Below are 17619 nucleotides of genomic sequence, written 5' to 3' on the forward strand. Positions count from 1 at the left end.
GTCTGTTTCTTGTTATATTGTGCTCTCCCACGTGCTTAGTACAGTGCTCTGCACACAGAAAATGCTCAATAAATATGATTGACTGACTAAAAGCCACAGCAGATGGTGGGGAGTGTCTAGGCTCTATCCAGTCCACTGGGGAATAGGGCAATCAGCAACAGGACCCCCTGACCCTTCTGTCAGCAACAGTCAACACTCTGCGGGATGGGGCAGGTTGGTACCAAAACCCAGAAGTTTATGGACCTGGTTATTGACCTCTAGGGCCCTGGAGTGTGGCCAGACCCACGCCCTGAACTGCCCATTCTGAGTCAGTTGGATTGGGAAATCCAAGCTTTGTTCCATTCAGTCAGGGAGTTCCCCAAGAAGGGGAACTGTGGAGGAGAATCCTCAACCCTCTGGAAGCTCCTGCAGGCTTGGTAGCTCTCCAGCACCAGGAGGGAAGGAGGGTGATGAGGGATTGTGAGACAGAAAAAGAGGAGAAGCTGGAGCAGGGGCCAGAGCAGGGGCAGGACTTAGCCCTGGGAACACTTTCCCCTGTTCCCACACTGGAAAAGCACAGCTAAAACACGTCACTGGGCAAGGAGTGGGGAGAAATAATGCCCTGAATCGAACTGGGGAGAGTTGGACCTTTCTGTCCCACAGACCTTACTGCAAGGCCCTTTGGGGCAGGTAAGGGAACCTGGCTCACCACTCGGGGGTCCATGTGGTGACGGAGGGTCCCTGTTATCTGCTGCCCATTCCCACCATGTGGGAACTGCCCTTTCACATCCCTGGGGTGAGGAAAGATGAGGGTAGGGGAGAGAGAGAACAGCGTTGTGGGGAGGGACTAACCTCTCCTTGTACTAGTCCATCAAGATAATAATAATAATAATAATAATAATGTCATTTATTAAGCACTTACTATGTGCAAAGCACTGTTCTAAGCACTGAGGAGTTTACAAGGTGATCAGGTTGTCCCATAGGAGGCTCACAGTCTTAATCCCCATTTTACAGATGAGGAAACTGAGGCCCAGTGAAGTGACTTGCCCAAAGTCACACAGCTGACAATTGGCAGAGCCGGCATTTGAACCCTTGAACTCTGACTCCAAAGCCCGTGCTCTTTCCAGTGAGCCACGCTGCTCTTCTCTAGCCCTCCTTACTCTTCCCCACCATCCTCTTATCTCCAATACTGACTTCCTTTCCTATGAATTGTGGTTGCTATAAGGCACTATAAACGTGGTGCAATGATGTCATCGCACTGCGTGACATAATCATATCACTCATCACATGAGTAGCAGTGTGGCTTAATGGAAAGAGCATGGGCTTGGGAGTCAGAGGACGTGGGTTCTAATCCTGGCTCCACCACTTGTCTGCTGTGTGATCTTGGGCAAGTCATTTAACTTCTCTGTGCTTTAGTTAACTCATCTGTAAAATGGGGATTAAGACTGTGAGCCCCAGGAGGGGCGACCTGATTATCTTGTATCTACCCCAGTGCTTAGAGCAGTGCTTGGCACATAGTAAGTGCATAACAAATACCCATTATTACTGTTATCATTATTATTATTATGTCACCTGGGGAATCCCAGAAGGCCAGGTAGTCCTGGTCCTTCCCCAGTATAGGTCATTTATTCATTCAGTCATAATTACTGAGTGCTTACTGTGTGCAGAGCACTGTACTAAGAGCTTGGAAGAGTACACTTGAACAATAAACAGACATATACCCTGTGCACAGTGAGTTCACAGTATAGAGGGGGAGAAGGGAGATGGTTAATCCAGTCCAACTGCTACTAAGCAGGGAGAAGCAGCATGGCTCAGTGGAAAGAGCCCAGGCTTGGGAGTCAGAAGTCGTGGGTTCTAATCCCGGCTCTGCCACTTGCCAGCTGTGTGACTTTGGGCAAGTCACAACTTCTTTGTGCCTCAGTTCCCTCATCCGTAAAATGGGAATGAAGACTGTGAGCCCCAGGAAGGACAACCTGATTACCTTGTATCTACCCCAGCGCTTAGAACTGTGCTTTGCACATAGTAAGCGCTTAACAAATACCAACATTATTATTATTATGTTGATGACAAAGTGGAGGATGGGTTATTTAAAACCTTAACATTATAACATTCATGTTTATTTTAATTATATAATTGATTCTCTGCACACCAGTTGCTCAAGGGTTTCATTTGATTTGGCTCCTCTGCACCAAAAGGCTGCTGACCACTGCTCTAGAGTAGCAGGGTGGCCTAGTGGATAGAGCATGGGTCTTGGAGTCAGGAGAACCTGGGTTCTAATTCTGGCTCCACCACTTGTCAGCTGTGTGATCTTGGGCAAGTCACATAAATTCTCTGTGCTTCAGTTACCTCATCTGTAAAATGAGGATTAATCCTGAGATGTGGGACAGGGACTATGTCCAAGCTGATTTCCTTGTATCTACCCTGGAGCATAATACAGTGCCTAGCACATAGTAAGTGCTTAACAAATAACATTAAAAAAGAGGAACCTATATAAGAAACAGATTAATAAAGAACTTTTGCCCTAATATTTGTCAAACATAACTTTATAAAGACCTAGGAAAATGTATTTAGATAACATGATACAACTTTAAACTCCTAAGAGTTTAAGCAAAGTTCACACAAAACTCCAAAGATGTTACAAGCTGTTTCTATTAAGCTAGAGGCAAGCTAGCTTCACTTTATCTATGACTGCTGCTACTACTCTTGAGTCGGGCCCTTGAGGAGCAAAAGGAATACAACTCAATTCCTCCAAGAACTTTTTGACTGATTGGCGGGAGTACAATTCTGCATTTGTGCTAAAACTTCTCATAATCCCCCTCTCCTCCCGTGTCACGGACTCTTTGAGCAGTATTGGGTGGGCTGACGAGGGCGGAAAATCACACTACCCACAGCTCTGTGAAGTGCTCCATACAATCACAGACATTCTCTCTCGCCTCCTAGTTGGGAAGAAGTAATCCAACATTAACAGGCAGAGAAATATCATTCAGAGGAGTCTGTTGACTAAATCCACTTTATGTGGAAATGGGAAGAAAGGTGAGCAATTCATTAAGTTAACTGCTTACAGAATTTCCTGTTATAGCTCTAATTATCCTTATTTACCAGATAGCAAGAGGTAAAGTGGTTTGTCAAAAGTCACCCACTAGGATTAGAAACTAAATTTCTCTATTCCTGGTTCAAATCTATTGCGCTAGATTTAACTATAATAAAATTGTCCATGACCAATACTGAGCATAGTACTCTGGGAAACTATAAGGCTCCCCAGTGTATGTGAGAGTGGATGAGAGCAAACTATAATGGAAAGAGCTACACATCATGAGATTCAAATTTAGTTCTGACTCTATCTTTGAGCTAATCATTTATCCTCTATGAGTCTCAATTTGTGTTGTCTTGCCTTACGCTGCTGAGTCGTCTCCAACCCATAGCAACTCCGTGGGCACATCTCTCCCAGAACGCCCCACCCCTGTCTGCAATCATTCTGGTAGTGTATCCTTAGAGTTTTCTTGGTAAAAATACAGAATTGGTTTATCATTGCCTTCTTCTACATGGTAAACTCGAGTCTCTGCCCTCAGTTCTCTCCTGTGTCTCTTCTACCCCGCACAGGTGAGTTTTAACTTGTAGCAGATATTACCTTCCTCTCGCTAGCCAATGCCCAAGCTAGGAATGGAATGGGAATGCCTCTGCTTGACTTTTCCTTCTGTAGTAGAAACTGTACTGGAAACTCTCCAGGTCCGATCCTGAGAGGAGGAGTCTCATTTACCATATTTTAATCATTATTACTACTATTATTATCATTAATCATTACTATTGTATTAGTTAAATGGTTACTATGCACCAAACACTTTCCTAAGCACTGGGGTAGATAGATGTTAATCACGTTGGACACAGTCCCTGTCCCCATTGGGGTTCACAATCTAAGTAGGAGGGAGAACGGGTATGTAACCCCATTTTACGGGTGAGGAAACTAATGCATAGAGAAGTTAAATGACTTGCCCAAGGTCACACAGCAGGCAATGGATAAGAACAGCATTAGAAGTTAGTTCCTCTGACTCAGGCCCATGCTCTTTCCACTAGGTCAAGCTGTTCCTCACCTGTAAAATGGAGATGTTAATATCAATTTCTTACTATCTCTCTGAGAAGTTGTTTAGAAGAAGCTTTTTGAAGGCAGGGATTGTGTCTACTTACTTGAGTGTACATTCCAAGGTCATAGTGCAGAGCTCTGCACACAGTAAGTGCTCAATAAATACCATTTGACTGCCTGACAAAATAAGATAATAGTTGAGGAAGCATGTTGGGAAGAGGAACTATGAAAATACAACTGAAATCTTCAGGGATGGGGGGAATTTACTTTTTTATGTAAGTATCATACTTTCACAATGTAATTATATGATTTTTCCCATAACTTTCTCCTTTCTGTTCCTTTTAAGGGCTTGCTCCGTGGAAAAGACAAACAGCTCTGAGAGTCCTGCTGCTCTAAACATCACGGAGTCTGTAGCAAGAAATGATAATGACGCTTTCAAAAGCTATGAGAACACAACAATATGGTTCTTAGGCACAATCAACTGCATCATGTTAGCTCTGGTGTTTTCCAAAGGAAAACCCTTCAGGAAACCAATCTATACTAATTGTGAGTACCACATGAACATGTTAACATTTATAATCATATGAAGAACCATTGTCATTCTGATTTTTTATAGGGAAGACAGAAGAACCTAGATGAGAAGATTAATCAGTGAGACAAATTTATCAATATACATATATGTGCATATATGTATGTATATTGATAAATTTGTCTGCATATGTATATACATGGATCAATAAAATCGAGATAATACATAACTTTTTTTTACCCCAACCTGAGTTTTGAGGGAAGCCTGTTCACTGCACTTAAAATCATTTACAGCAAACATGATGGTGATAATTCAATTCCCTGACTACATGAAATTCATTGGGTATTGTATTGGGTATTATGTAAATATTAATCTGTTACTTTAACTGATTTTGTTGAACAGTTATTTTCAAAATATACATGCACATTTCAAGAAATTCCTGTGTCAAATAAATTGAACTTAATACAAAGGAAATAGAAATAACTAAAATGGTGATGGATTTTCCCTCCCATAGTCAATCTGTTGAGGGGTTTAATGCTATGAATGTTGCATGAAAAGTCATTCAGTGTCCCCTAATCAATGAATTCATCATTTTAAATAACCAGGATACAAAATTGACTTCTGTTTTGTCTCCATCAGATATATTTCTCCTTGTGCTGGGGATACAGTTGGGTGTGTGCATATTTCTTCTCTTTGCTGATATACCGGATTTGTACGACAGGATGGATGTAAGTATTGTTTAATGGTGGCATGATCTGTTTGCAAAACCTTGTTCCAAAGTGCATCCTTTGTCTGTAATTGATTTTCGCCTTAACAAAACCTCGCTTTTTTGGATGCCGGTGACAAATAGCATGCTGATCATCAATATTGTTTATTAAATTAGACGGGAAATTAAACTTGACATGGGTTTGCTTTACTAAAACAGAACTGATCCTACCTGGATATACTGAACATTTTTCATTTTTAAGAATCCTTATAAGAATGAACATATCTAGTGACATTTTATCTTTTATAGATGTGACAAACTGTTTTTCAAATGGTGTTCTGAAGCAGTTTAAAACAATTCTGCCTAGAGCACATCTATTAATTTTCAAAGCCACATATACTTCAAGGTAAAATACATTCGTATGTTTCCGATTAGCTTCCACTTAACATAACCAAAATTGACTTTGGAAGGACATTTTAGATTCCATGGGGCCTTATTTAATACACTTGCTCTTTGAAAAAGAATGACATATTTTGCGATACTAGGACAGACATGTGCACCCTGGAGGCTAGAAAATACAAATATGTAATAAGTATAGACCTCGGCAAAGCATAAGCTCTTATTTTCAACTCATAATCGAGGTTTCAGTTTAAATAATTTAATGTTACCCTAAATGAAAATCCGACCGAGATATATAATCTTTGAGTCAATAGTCAGGGAACATACTGAAGACCTATGGTAGGCTCTGAGCTTTAATTGCTGCAAAACATATAGCTGCAAAGTGTTTCAAATTTCAGACAACCTTCAGAATACTAATTGCGTCCATCTAGTACATTATCAACCCTCAGTGACAGAAACTAGTCACTAGATGGCACTTGAATAAAAAAAAAAATCGTTCCTGTTTTATCATTCTATTATTATTCATTCAATCACATTTATTCATTCAATCGTATTTATTGAGCGCTCACTGTGTGCAGAGCACTGTACTAAGCGCTTGGAAAGTACAATTTGGCAACAGAAAGTCCCTACCCAACAACGGGCTCACAGTCTAGAAGTGGATACCAACAGATCAGGTTGGGCACAGTCTCTGTCCCACATGGGGCTCCCATTCTCCATCCCCATTTTACAGATGAGGTAACTGAGGCCGAGCGACACACAGCAGACAAGTGGCAGAGCCGGGATTAGAAACCACAACCTGAATCCCTATCGACTATGCCACGCTGCTTCTCACGATCCCTGCCTGCTAGACTGCTAAGCTTTCCTTTTCATCTAAGGAAATTAAAAATATTGTATTGCTGGTAAAGATAGGTTCAAGTAGTAAAGCCTTATTAAAGCCTTCCCTGATTAAGCCCTCATTTCCCCTTCTCCCTCTCCCTTCTGTGTCACCTTTGCACTTGGCCTTGGATCCTTTATATACCCCTCCCTCGGCCCCACAGAATAATGGGGATTCAGACTGAGAGCCCCATGTGGGACAGGGACTGTGTCCATCCCGATCTGCTTGTATTCACCCCAGCGCTTAGTACAGTGCCTGGCACATAATGGAATTTGTTAAGCGCTTACTATGTGCCAGGCACTGGGTACATAGTAAGCACTAAACAAGTACCACATCTGTTGTTATAGCAGTAATTTATTAATTTATATTAATGCCCTTTTCCCCCCTAGATTGTAAACTCATTGTGAAGAGGGTACGTCTACTACTTCCGTTCATTCATTCATCCAATTGCATTTATTGAGCACTGTGTGCAGAGCACTGTACAAAGTGCTTGGGAAAGCACACGCTGTGGGCTGGGAATGTGTCTGTTTATTGTTACATTGTACTCTACTCTATATTGTACAATATAAGAATAAACAGACACATTCCCTGCCCCCATCGTGTACCTTCCCAAGTGCATAGTACAGTGCTCTGCACACAGTCAGCACTCAACAAATTTGATTGAATGAATAAATGAAAGAATTAAAATCCTAACAACCCATCAGTAGCCTGGTTTAGTGAATAGAGCATGAGCCTGGGAGCCACAAGGTCATGGGTTCTAATCCCAGCTCCGCCACTTGCCGGCTCTGTGACCTTGGCAAGTCACCTCACCTCTCTGGGCCTCATCAACCGGGTTGCTTGATATTTATTAAATTTCAGTGTTTGTTAGATGTAAGTTTCTTTAAGATGCGGACTCGTTCCTTCAGCATACATTTACCTTAACAAGAGAAACAAGGTCCTAGCGTCATGACTTTATCAGTTCCATTAACTAAACAGAACTGCTGCTCCTGACTAATAAGATCAGACATATCAAAACGGGGATGCACGTTTTTAATGTCATTATCCTGTGTCACTTGAAGGATCTAGGTTAGGATCTGCTTTTGGTTGGGGCAATGGGCGATGAGGCAGTGTAAACTAGTTCTGGTTCTAGCACCTACCTATCTGCTGGGTGACCTTAGGCAAGTCACAAGTTCTCTGTGCTTCAGATACCTCATCTGTAAAATGGAGATTATGACTGTGAACCCCATGTGGGACGTGGACTGGGTCCAACCTGATTAGCTTGTATCAACCCAGTGCTTAGTGCAGTGCCTGGCACCAAGTAAGCACTTAACAAATACCATTAAAAATAAAAATAAACATAGGCCTGAGAGGACCTGGGTTCTACTGATTGATTGGCTACTGTATGCCCTTGGGTAAGTCACTTAACTTCTCATTCCCTCACTTTTCTCATTGGAAAGGTGTGGATTAATTACTGTTTTCCATCCTACATGGACAGTGAGCCCCTTGTGGTTCAGAGACTGTGTCTGTCCTGATGGTATGGTATCTAACCCAGAGATTAGGTGAGTGCTTGGTACATAGAAAGTGCTTAATAAATACCGTAATTATCATTATCCTGCCCACAGATGCTCACTCACAAAGGCTTGGCATTTGGTAGGCAACACCATTGGCTTCACCCCCACAGCTTTTAGGGCAGGAAGCGTGCAGCAGAGATAGCTTGCTTAATCCTTGGATTTGAAAAATTATCAGAGAGGGAGCCAAGTGGGTGTCTCTGTCTGTTGCTCTGCTGCTGGGGGCAATGGAGGCTGGTGTGGGCTGGGAGTCCTCCCGAGATAATAGATTCAGAAGAGGGGCAGGAGTGAAGGGAGTCGTAGTTTTTGGGCACTGATGCCAGGGGAGGGCCAGGGGGAGGCAGTGATGAAGGAGAAGGCAGTCCTCCTTTTTTACTTCCTCTTCCTTCCCTTCTTTCTTCCTGCTTCCCATCCTCTTTCCGTTTCCCCAAAGCCCTACCCCTAATGACTGGCCCTTCAAAGCTCCATCTCCACATTCATCCACATGCTCAAAATGAAAAGTCCGTGCCCCTGACCCATTGACACTACAGGGGGGAGAGGTGTCAGGAGAGAGGAAGAGGATGTCATTACTGCTACCACAGCTGTGATGACCTCTAGACTGCAAGCTCATTGTGGGCAGGGAATGTGCCTGCTTATTATTTTATTGTGCTCTCCCAAGCGCTTAGTACAGTGCTCTGCACAAAGTGTTCAATAAATAAGAATAATGATGGTATTTGTTAAGCGCTTACTATGTGCAAAGCACTGTTCTAAGCACTGGGGGGGGATACAAGGTGATCAGGCTGTCCCAGGTGAGGCTCACAGTCTTAATCCCCATTTTACAGATGAGGTAACAGGCACGGAGAAGTTAAGCGGCTTGCCCAAGGTCATACAGCTGACAAGTGGCAGAGTGGGATTTGAACCCATGACCTCGGACTTCCAAGCCCGGGCTCTTTCCACTGAGCCATGCTGCTTCTTGAATAAATTGACCCTTTCAGCCAAGTGACTGAAAGTCACATCATTCCTTTCTTGTTGTAACTCCCATGACCAGAAACTCCCATTTTCAGCCTCATGTTAACTGTGTCACCTAGGAGCTGCTTATGGTGGCCATAGCTCTGGCCTATCCTAATCTGGGCCACTGCCACTTCCAAAACAGCCACCACTGCCAGCATTGCTACCAGCACTTACAACAGTGCTTTGCACATAGTAAGCGCTTAATAAATGCTATCATTATTATTATTATTATTACTGTGCCATTCAGGTGAAAGCAGCAGCAACAACCTAATCACACAGTTTAGTTCAGTCAGGGCTGCTGTTGCTACCACACTCTTCCCTTCTCCTCTTCTGAAAATTCCCTGTTCTCCCTACCACTTAGACTGTCAACCCCAAGTGGGAAAGGGACTGTTTCCTACTTGATTAACTTGTATTCATCCCCGAATCTAGTACAGTGCTTGACACACAGTAAGTGCTTAACAAATAAAATAACAATAAGAATAACGACGGTAAAGTCCTCTTTCTTGACCCCTTTTCCACCTTTCCGCTCTCCTGTCTCTCTTCATAAGGCCAGCATGTTTTACAAAATGAGGAGGTTAGGTGAGCTGGACCTCCATTTGGACCATGCCGGGGCAGGGATAGCTCAGGTGAGATTCTGAAAATCGAGATGGTGTGAGGCCTCACTTCAGGCTGCAATTTACATTTAAGACAGTGAGACCCACTTTTTTGTCACTTGCTACTACCATGTGACTAAACAACTCCATTCACATTAATCTGACCAGAGCTCAGCATTTTGAGTTTGGGGCACAGAATGGCCCAGAGAACTATGATGGTTAGGAGCTCGGAGAGTGATGGCTTGAGAGACAATTTCATAGCTGTCATCAACTACAGTGAGAGTACTTTCCCAGATGCTGAAGATCCACCAATCTCTATTTCCATGAAAAGTAGACAAAAAGATACAGGGGTATACACCATCCTGAGGAATTTAGATTGGATGGTTAATGAACACTGGATTATAAAAGTAATTGTGGTATTCGTTAAGTGCTTACTATGTGCTAAGTACTAGGGTGGATTCAATATCATCAGGTCAGACAAAGCCCTTCTCCTCCATGGTGCTCACAGCCGAAGTGGAGGGGAGAAAGAGGAGATAATTAATCACCATTTTACAGATGAGGAATCTGAGGCATAGAGAAGTTAAATCACTTACCCAAGGTCAAGATGCTAATGAATCTCCCTCTCCACCAAGGTTGAAAAGGTTGACCAAATGCCTTTTGTTTGTGGATTCCCTCAAAACATGATTTTAGTAGTAGCCCTGACCACGGGTCATCTAGGCAACAGGGTTGACCTAAAGCATTCAGGAAGAATGAGGCATCTTAGTGAATGAAGCTTGAAGGTAATATGGAGTCATTTTCACTTCTACCCAGCCACTGACAGAATGAATTGAATTCAGGGAGCAAAATTTGCTTGTCTTTACGATAGCCAAGGATAACAAGGAGATTCAAGCATGGTGTAGGAGGAAGAAAGAAAGATGACCTCCTTCCACTTTGTAATTTTATTACTTGTACAAATCTTTGGACACCACATCACTCTTGTCCTGGCATTCTGCCGTCGGCTCTAATTCGATACAGTACCAAGCCTTAGAAGAATAAGCATTTCATTAGTGTCACGCACTGACCAATAAAGAAGTCCAATGTAGACAGATGAGAATCACAGCTTATTGCTTAATTTCATTTTTTCCTATTCCCTAGCTTGTATGCACTCCCATCCTATGGAGGTTGTACATTACAATTATGCTCGTTGTCAATTTTGCTGTGTCCTTGATTTTCGAGGTAAGTGGATTTGAGTAACTAGCCATTAAGTGTTCCCTCAGGGAATATCTGAAAAAAAGAGAAAGTCCTGGACAGTCAGAACTGGCTTCAAGGTCTTGGAGCTCCCCTCTCCCGATTGCTCTCCAAAAGCAGTTCTTCTTCTGTATCTCAGAAACCGTTCAAGGCTCTGTTGCTTCCTGAACAATGGAATTCCCTCTCTCGGCCCCCTCCATCCCCAACCTCCTGATCCCCTCCTTTCTTCCTACAGCATAATTTTCTGACTCCTTTCCTTTCTGGAGCATATGCCTCTCTGAACTCCATTTCCTCCCTCTTCACTCACCACTTATTGAGCACTTACTGTGTGCAGAGCACTGTACTTGGGAGAGTACAATACAACAATAAACAGATACCTAGCCATGCTCTACTGGGGCAATTTTTGTCCAGAACAGCAATGTCATAAGAGTCACTGAGCTACATATATATAAAATGGTATTTGTTAAGCGCTCACTATGTATTAGGGACTGTTCTAAACACTGGGATAGATACAATTTAATCAGGTTGGACACAGTCCCTCTCCCACATGGAGCTCACAGTCTTAATCTCCACTTTAAAGATGAGGTAACTGAGACACAGAAAAGTTAAGTGACTTGACCAAGGTCACTTAACAGACAAGTGGCAGAGCCAGGATTAGAAGCCAGGTCCTTCTAACTCCAAGGCCCGTGTTCTATCCATTAGGCCATGTTACTTCCCCAGTTAATAGATGCGCAAGGGTATAGGGCCAAGTGTCTCCTGTGATGAGTCCATTTACCAGCCTGTGGGTGATACTCTGGTTTCTTAGATCTTGATTTAGTTCAGACTGATAGGCACCATGGGGAAATGGGGCTGAACTGCTCTGTCAGTTGGGTGACCGACTGTCCTGATGCCACAGTTCCCTGGGTAAATTCTCATGTGGCTCTGTAAACATTTGTCTTGTCGGCTGGCAGCAATCTCTCCATCAGTATTAATTTGGCACTAGGCATTAGATTTTTCTTGGATCAGATATTAGTCCAAAAGGAAACCTTCCTGCGAAAAAATCCTCTCAAAAATGAAAATGCCATAGACAGACTCAGCCGCTGATTGGTAGGAGTATCTAACCTCATATTTATTAAGTAGCCTCAAGAGAAAGAAGCTGATGAGTCATTTGATTCATTCATTCATTCATTCAATCGTATTTATTGAGCGCTTACTGTGTGCAGAGCACTGTACTAGCTAGCTCTCTTCCTCCCTTCAAGGCCCTGCTGAGAGCTCACCTCCTCCAGGAGGCCTTCCCAGACTGAGCCCCTTCCTTCCTCTCCCCCTCGCCCCCCTCTCCATCCCCCCCATCTTACCTCCTTCCCTTCCCCACAGCACCTGTATATATGTATATATATTTGTACATATTTTTTTTACTCTATTTATTTATTTATTTTATTTGTACATATCTATTCTATTTATTTTATTTTGTTAGTATGTTTGGTTTTGTTCTCTGTCTCCCCCCTTTAGACTGTGAGCCCACAGTTGGGTAGGGACTGTCTCTATATGTTGCCAATTTGTACTTCCCAAGCGCTTAGTACAGTGCTCTGCACATAGTAAGCGCTCAATAAATACGATTGATGATGATGATGTACTAAGCTCTTGGGAAGGACAAGTTGGCAACATACAGAGACGGTCGCTACCCAGCAATGGGCTCACAGTCTAGAAGACAGGCTCACACCGTGGCTCAGTGGAAAGAGCACGGGCTTGGGAGTCAGAGGTCATGGGTTCAAATCCCGGCTCTGCCACTTGTCAGCTGTGTGACTTCGGGCAAGTCACTTAACTTCTCTGTGCCTGAGTTACCTCATCTGTAAAATGGGGATTAAGACTGTGAGCCCCAAGTGGGACAACCTGACCACCTTGTATCCTCCCCAGCACTTAGAACAGTGCTTGGCACACAGTAAGCACTTAACGAATGCCATCATTATTATTTTAGAAAAGCCAGGCTTCCTGAGCATCAGTGAACTTCTTGAGGACATTTGGCTGAAAGATGGCTTAACAATCTTTAAGTATTAGTCGTCTTATCAAAGCAGGAAGCACCATTTGAAATGGGTGTATTTATGAAATGCTTTTGGCTGCAAACTCCAAAACTATTCTGATTAGAATAAAAATCCAAGAGCATTAATAGCAGATTTTCACCTTGTCAAAAAATGAAGTTTATCCTAACTTCAATCAGAAGAAGCATGGCCTAGTGGGAAGAGCACAGGACTGGGAGTCAGATGACCTGGGTCCTATTCCCAGCTCTAATAATAATAATGACAATAATGACAACATTTGTTAAGCACTTACTATGTGCCAAGCACTATTCTAAGCACTGGGGTAGATACAAGATAATTAGGTTGTCCCACGTGGGGCTCACAGTCTTAATCCCCATTTTACAGATGATGTAATTGAGGCACAGAGAAGTTAAGTGACTTGCCCAAGGTCACACAGCCGATAAGTGGCAGAGGTGGGAATAGAACTCACGACCTCTAACTCCCAAGCCCGGGCTCTTTCCATTAAACCATGCTGGCTCTGCCACATGTCTCCTGTGTGACCTTGAACAAGTCACTTCACTTTTCAGGGCCTCCGTTTCCTTACCTGTAAATAGAGTTTCAATGCCTGTTCTCCCTCTTACTTAGACTGAGAGCCCCATATGGGGCCAGGTTGTGTCCAAATTCTATCATCCCCAGCATTTAAAAATGCTTGACACATAGTAAGTGCTTAACAAATATAATAATAATAACAATAATAATCTCAAACAACAGATTGCAAGAGATTATTGCAAGAGTTAACTGCTCCTTGGTGAAATGGTGGAGACTCCCATTATAAGCAACTGACACGTCTCCATCCAGTGAACCAAAACCAAACCATAACTTACTTCAACTTTAAATGAACCCACCAGTTAGTCAGGTGCATGAAACATGGCAAAGCTCTCCCACCAAATGGCCAATACAACCAGAAAGCGAACCTACTCAATTGGTGCCTCAATTTAGGGACTCCTGAGGAAATGCCACAGACTTCCAAAGAATCAATCATATTTACTGAGCGCTTACTTTGTGCAGAGCACTGTACTAAGTGCTTGGGAGAGTACAGTACAACAGTATAATAGAAACATTCCCTGCCCACCATGGAAACCATTATCTTCAACTGTAAAATGGCAGGCTAATCACTCATTAAAAATGTTTTGGGATCTCACTGCTCTTCACTGTGGGAGAATTCCCAGTCAGCGGACTCCTAAATTGTCCACTGAATGCATTAACTATGCATCTCCATAATCTCATTGGAGCACAGAGGTATTGAATTTTGCTGAATACCGGATTCAGCAGAAGTGAAGGATGGGCAACATTAAGATAGCCAAATAGCTGGAATGGAGAAATTAGGATAGAGAAGACAGTGTTTACAGTTTAGAGGCATGTCGCGAACAGTAAAAATAATAATAATTTTTGTATTTGTCAAGTGTTTACTAGGTGTCTAGCACTGTAATAACTGGGGTTGATGCAGGATAATCGGGTCAGACATGTCACCTGTCCCACGTGGGACTCGGTCTAAAGGGGAGGGAGAACAGTTATTTAATCCTCATTTTACAGATGAGGGATCACGTTCTTTTTATCTCTATCAAAGGCAGTAATAGAGGACCGAATTAATATTAAAGCAAGATTAATTGTCTACAAAGCAGGTTACTGCCAAAGAGCAAATGGTACTCTAATGGCCTCTAAGAGTCAGGGGATAATTAAAAATTGCACAAATCACCTCCATGGAAGAGGAAAAGAGCTGGGAGAATCTCTTTCCCCAAGTGCTAACCATTATTTTGTTTTGCAGAAGGTCGTCGTTGAAAACCGTGGCCTCTGGATCCTACTGAAAAGATGTTTTGGGTACCAGTCAAAAAGTCAGTACCGAAAATGGCAGAGGGCCTTGGCAAATGACCCAAGCTGGCCGCCGCTAAACAAAACATTCTTTTCTAACATGCCAGAGGATGACGAAGACGTGTCGTACAGCAACCCAGTGTTTGAGAGCAATGAAGAAACATCATGAGGAAACTGGTCATAGAGATTCAACAGAAAGACAGTAAAGAAAGGGAATTCACTACTTTGCAAAAGTATTCTTAATTAGATACCAATGCCAAGAAAAATCATCTCTCTGAATTGTAAAGGCCCATGACAAATCTTCTAGGCAATCTCCACCCTCTCTTTATCATTTCTCCCTTCCTTTGGCCACTTTATCTCTACCTAGTTGCCCTTAGCTAGGGATCCTTATCCATCCCAGACAGAATATTTGCTGATTTGAAAGATCTTTTCAGAAGGAGATTCTTCAACAAGTAGAGATAAGTTTAATTTCCTTCCCCCAAAAAACAGAAACAGATTTATCTCCAGGAGTAGGCTGCTCCCTTAGTTTGTCTGTAACCACACTTGCATCTAGGATATAGATCAGATGCAGGCCGGATTCTAACAGGAGTTCAGATGTCGCCCCACTGTGCAGGGGTTAAAAAACAGTGCAGAGGACCTGAATACATTAGGTTCCATTCCCAGCTTCACAGATAATAATAATAATAATGATAATAATAATAATAATAATGATAATAATAATAATAATAATAACGATTATGATAATAGTGATATTTGTTATACACTTACTGTGTGCCAGGTGCTGTATTCGGTGCTGAGGTGGACACAAGCAAATTGGGTTGGATGCAAAATCTGTCCCATGTGAGGCTCATAGTCTCAATCCCCATTTTACAGATGAGATAACTGAGGCAGAGAAGTGAAGTGACTTGCTCAAGGTTACACAGCAGACAGGTGGTGGAGTCAGGATTAGAACTCACAACGTTCTGACATTCAAGCCTGTGATCTATCCACCTCCACCATGTTGTTTCTTCTGAATGTGATTTCACATGTGTCCTTGTGTCCAAGATGTGTGAGGGAAGTTAGGGGCCATGCTTGGGGTGACACAAATGGAAGATGTGGGGCTGACAGAGTTGAGACCATGGCTGCTCTTTCCTGCTTTTTTTATCCCTCAACTCAATTCTATGAGAACCCTTCCTCCTCTCCCTCTTTAAGGACTTGGAGATAGGTTTGCTTTACTTCTAATGAGATTTCTACAGAACTGAACACTTTTTTAACATCACCCAAATAATCATACAACAATCATTACCTGCAACAACTAGTCTTCCTGAATAGTTTATTGCTGTATTACAGATTCTTCCCCTGGTAATTAATGCTCAAAGACAAATAATAATAATAATGATGGCATTTATTAAGTGCTTACTATGTGCCAAGCACTGTTCTAAGCACTGGGGAGGATACAAGGTGGTCAGGTTGTCGCACTTGGGGCTCACAGTCTTAATCCCCATTTTACAGATGAGGGAACTGAGGCCCAGAGAAGTGAAGTGACTTGTCCAAAGTCACACAACTGACGATTGGTGGACTCAGCATTTGAACCCATGACCTCTGACTCCAAAGCCCGTGCTCTTTCCACTGAGCCACGCTAGTGACTGGAGCTTCAAAATGCAAAGGAACTGCATAGCTCCATTCACTCATTCAATCGTAATTATTAAGCACTTGCTGTGTGCAGAGCACTGTATTCAGTGCTTGGGAGAAATCAGGGCTGGAGATGTAGATTTTGGTATAATCCGCATAGAGGTGGTAGTTGAAGCCGTGAGAATGAATGAGTTCTCCAAGGGAGGGGGTGTAGATGGAGGCTAGAAGGGGACCTAGAACTGAATCTTGAGGAACTCTCACAGTTAGGGGGTGGGAGGCAGAGGAGGAACCCATGAAGGAGACTGACAGTGAATAGTTAGACAGGAGGAGAACCAGGAGAGGACAGAGTCAGTGAAGCCAAGGTTGGATAACATTTCCAGGAGACGGGGGTGGTCCACATGTCGAAGGCAGCTGAGAGGTAGAGGAGGATCGGGATGGAGTAGAGGCCACTGGACTTGGCAAGAAGGAGATCATTGGTGACCTCTGAGAGGGTGTTTTTTGTGGAGTGAAGAGGATGGAAGCCAGATAGGAGGGGATCAAGGAGAGAGATTTGGAGGAGAGAAATTTGAGACAGCAGGTGTAGATGACTCACTCAAGGAGTTTGGAGAGGAATGGTAGGAGGGTGATAATTGGAGGCAGCCACGGAGTCAAGGGAGGCTTTCTTTTAGGAAGGGGAGACATGGGAATGTTTGAAAGCAGTGGGGAAGAAGCCATTGGAGAAAAGCAATTGAAGATGGCTGTTACGGAGGGAAGAAGAACACAGTAAGTGCTCAGTAAATATGATTCAATGAAGAAGGGAAAAGGTAAGAGTTTTGATAAGGTGCGAAGGAATGAGGTCAGATGTGCAGGTGGATGGGGTGGCTTTTGAGAGGAGGCAGGAGATCTCTAGAGAGACTGCTGGGAAGGATGGAAGAATTGAAGAGGGGGCTGGAAGCAGGGAGGGACTGAGGAAGAGCAGGGGCGATTTTAGGGAGCTCACACCTGATAGAGGCAATTTTCTTAGTAAAATAGGTGGCCAGGTCATTGGGGGAAAGGGATGAGGGAGACAGAGGGACAGGGGGCCTGAAGAGGCCCCCTTCTTCTTCTCTTTGCCACTGCAGACTCATTTTCCAGCCTCTTCTACCTGCACTTAAGAAGGTACCAGAGCTAAGATTCTAGGAGATTTTAAGAGATTTTACATTCTTTGATCCCTGGCTTTAATTGTATTTTTTAAGCACTTACCA

General features: G+C 43.1%; 1 protein-coding gene across 1 annotated transcript in view; it reads left to right on the forward strand.

The window, feature by feature from the left end:
* ATP13A4 (ATPase 13A4) overlaps window positions 1–15443 on the forward strand; it is a 126295-nt gene extending 110852 nt beyond the window's left edge. The window contains exons 27-30 of the mRNA XM_038749077.1: window positions 4404–4603; window positions 5226–5314; window positions 10830–10910; window positions 14742–15443. Coding sequence (XP_038605005.1) covers window positions 4404–4603; window positions 5226–5314; window positions 10830–10910; window positions 14742–14954 — 583 coding nt within the window. The 3' untranslated portion in view covers window positions 14955–15443. The remainder of the gene's footprint in view (window positions 1–4403; window positions 4604–5225; window positions 5315–10829; window positions 10911–14741) is intronic.
* The last annotated feature ends 2176 nt before the right edge of the window (window positions 15444–17619 follow it).

The sequence above is a fragment of the Tachyglossus aculeatus genome, chromosome 7, assembly GCF_015852505.1.
Source record: "Tachyglossus aculeatus isolate mTacAcu1 chromosome 7, mTacAcu1.pri, whole genome shotgun sequence".
NCBI classification, from domain to species: domain Eukaryota; kingdom Metazoa; phylum Chordata; class Mammalia; order Monotremata; family Tachyglossidae; genus Tachyglossus; species Tachyglossus aculeatus.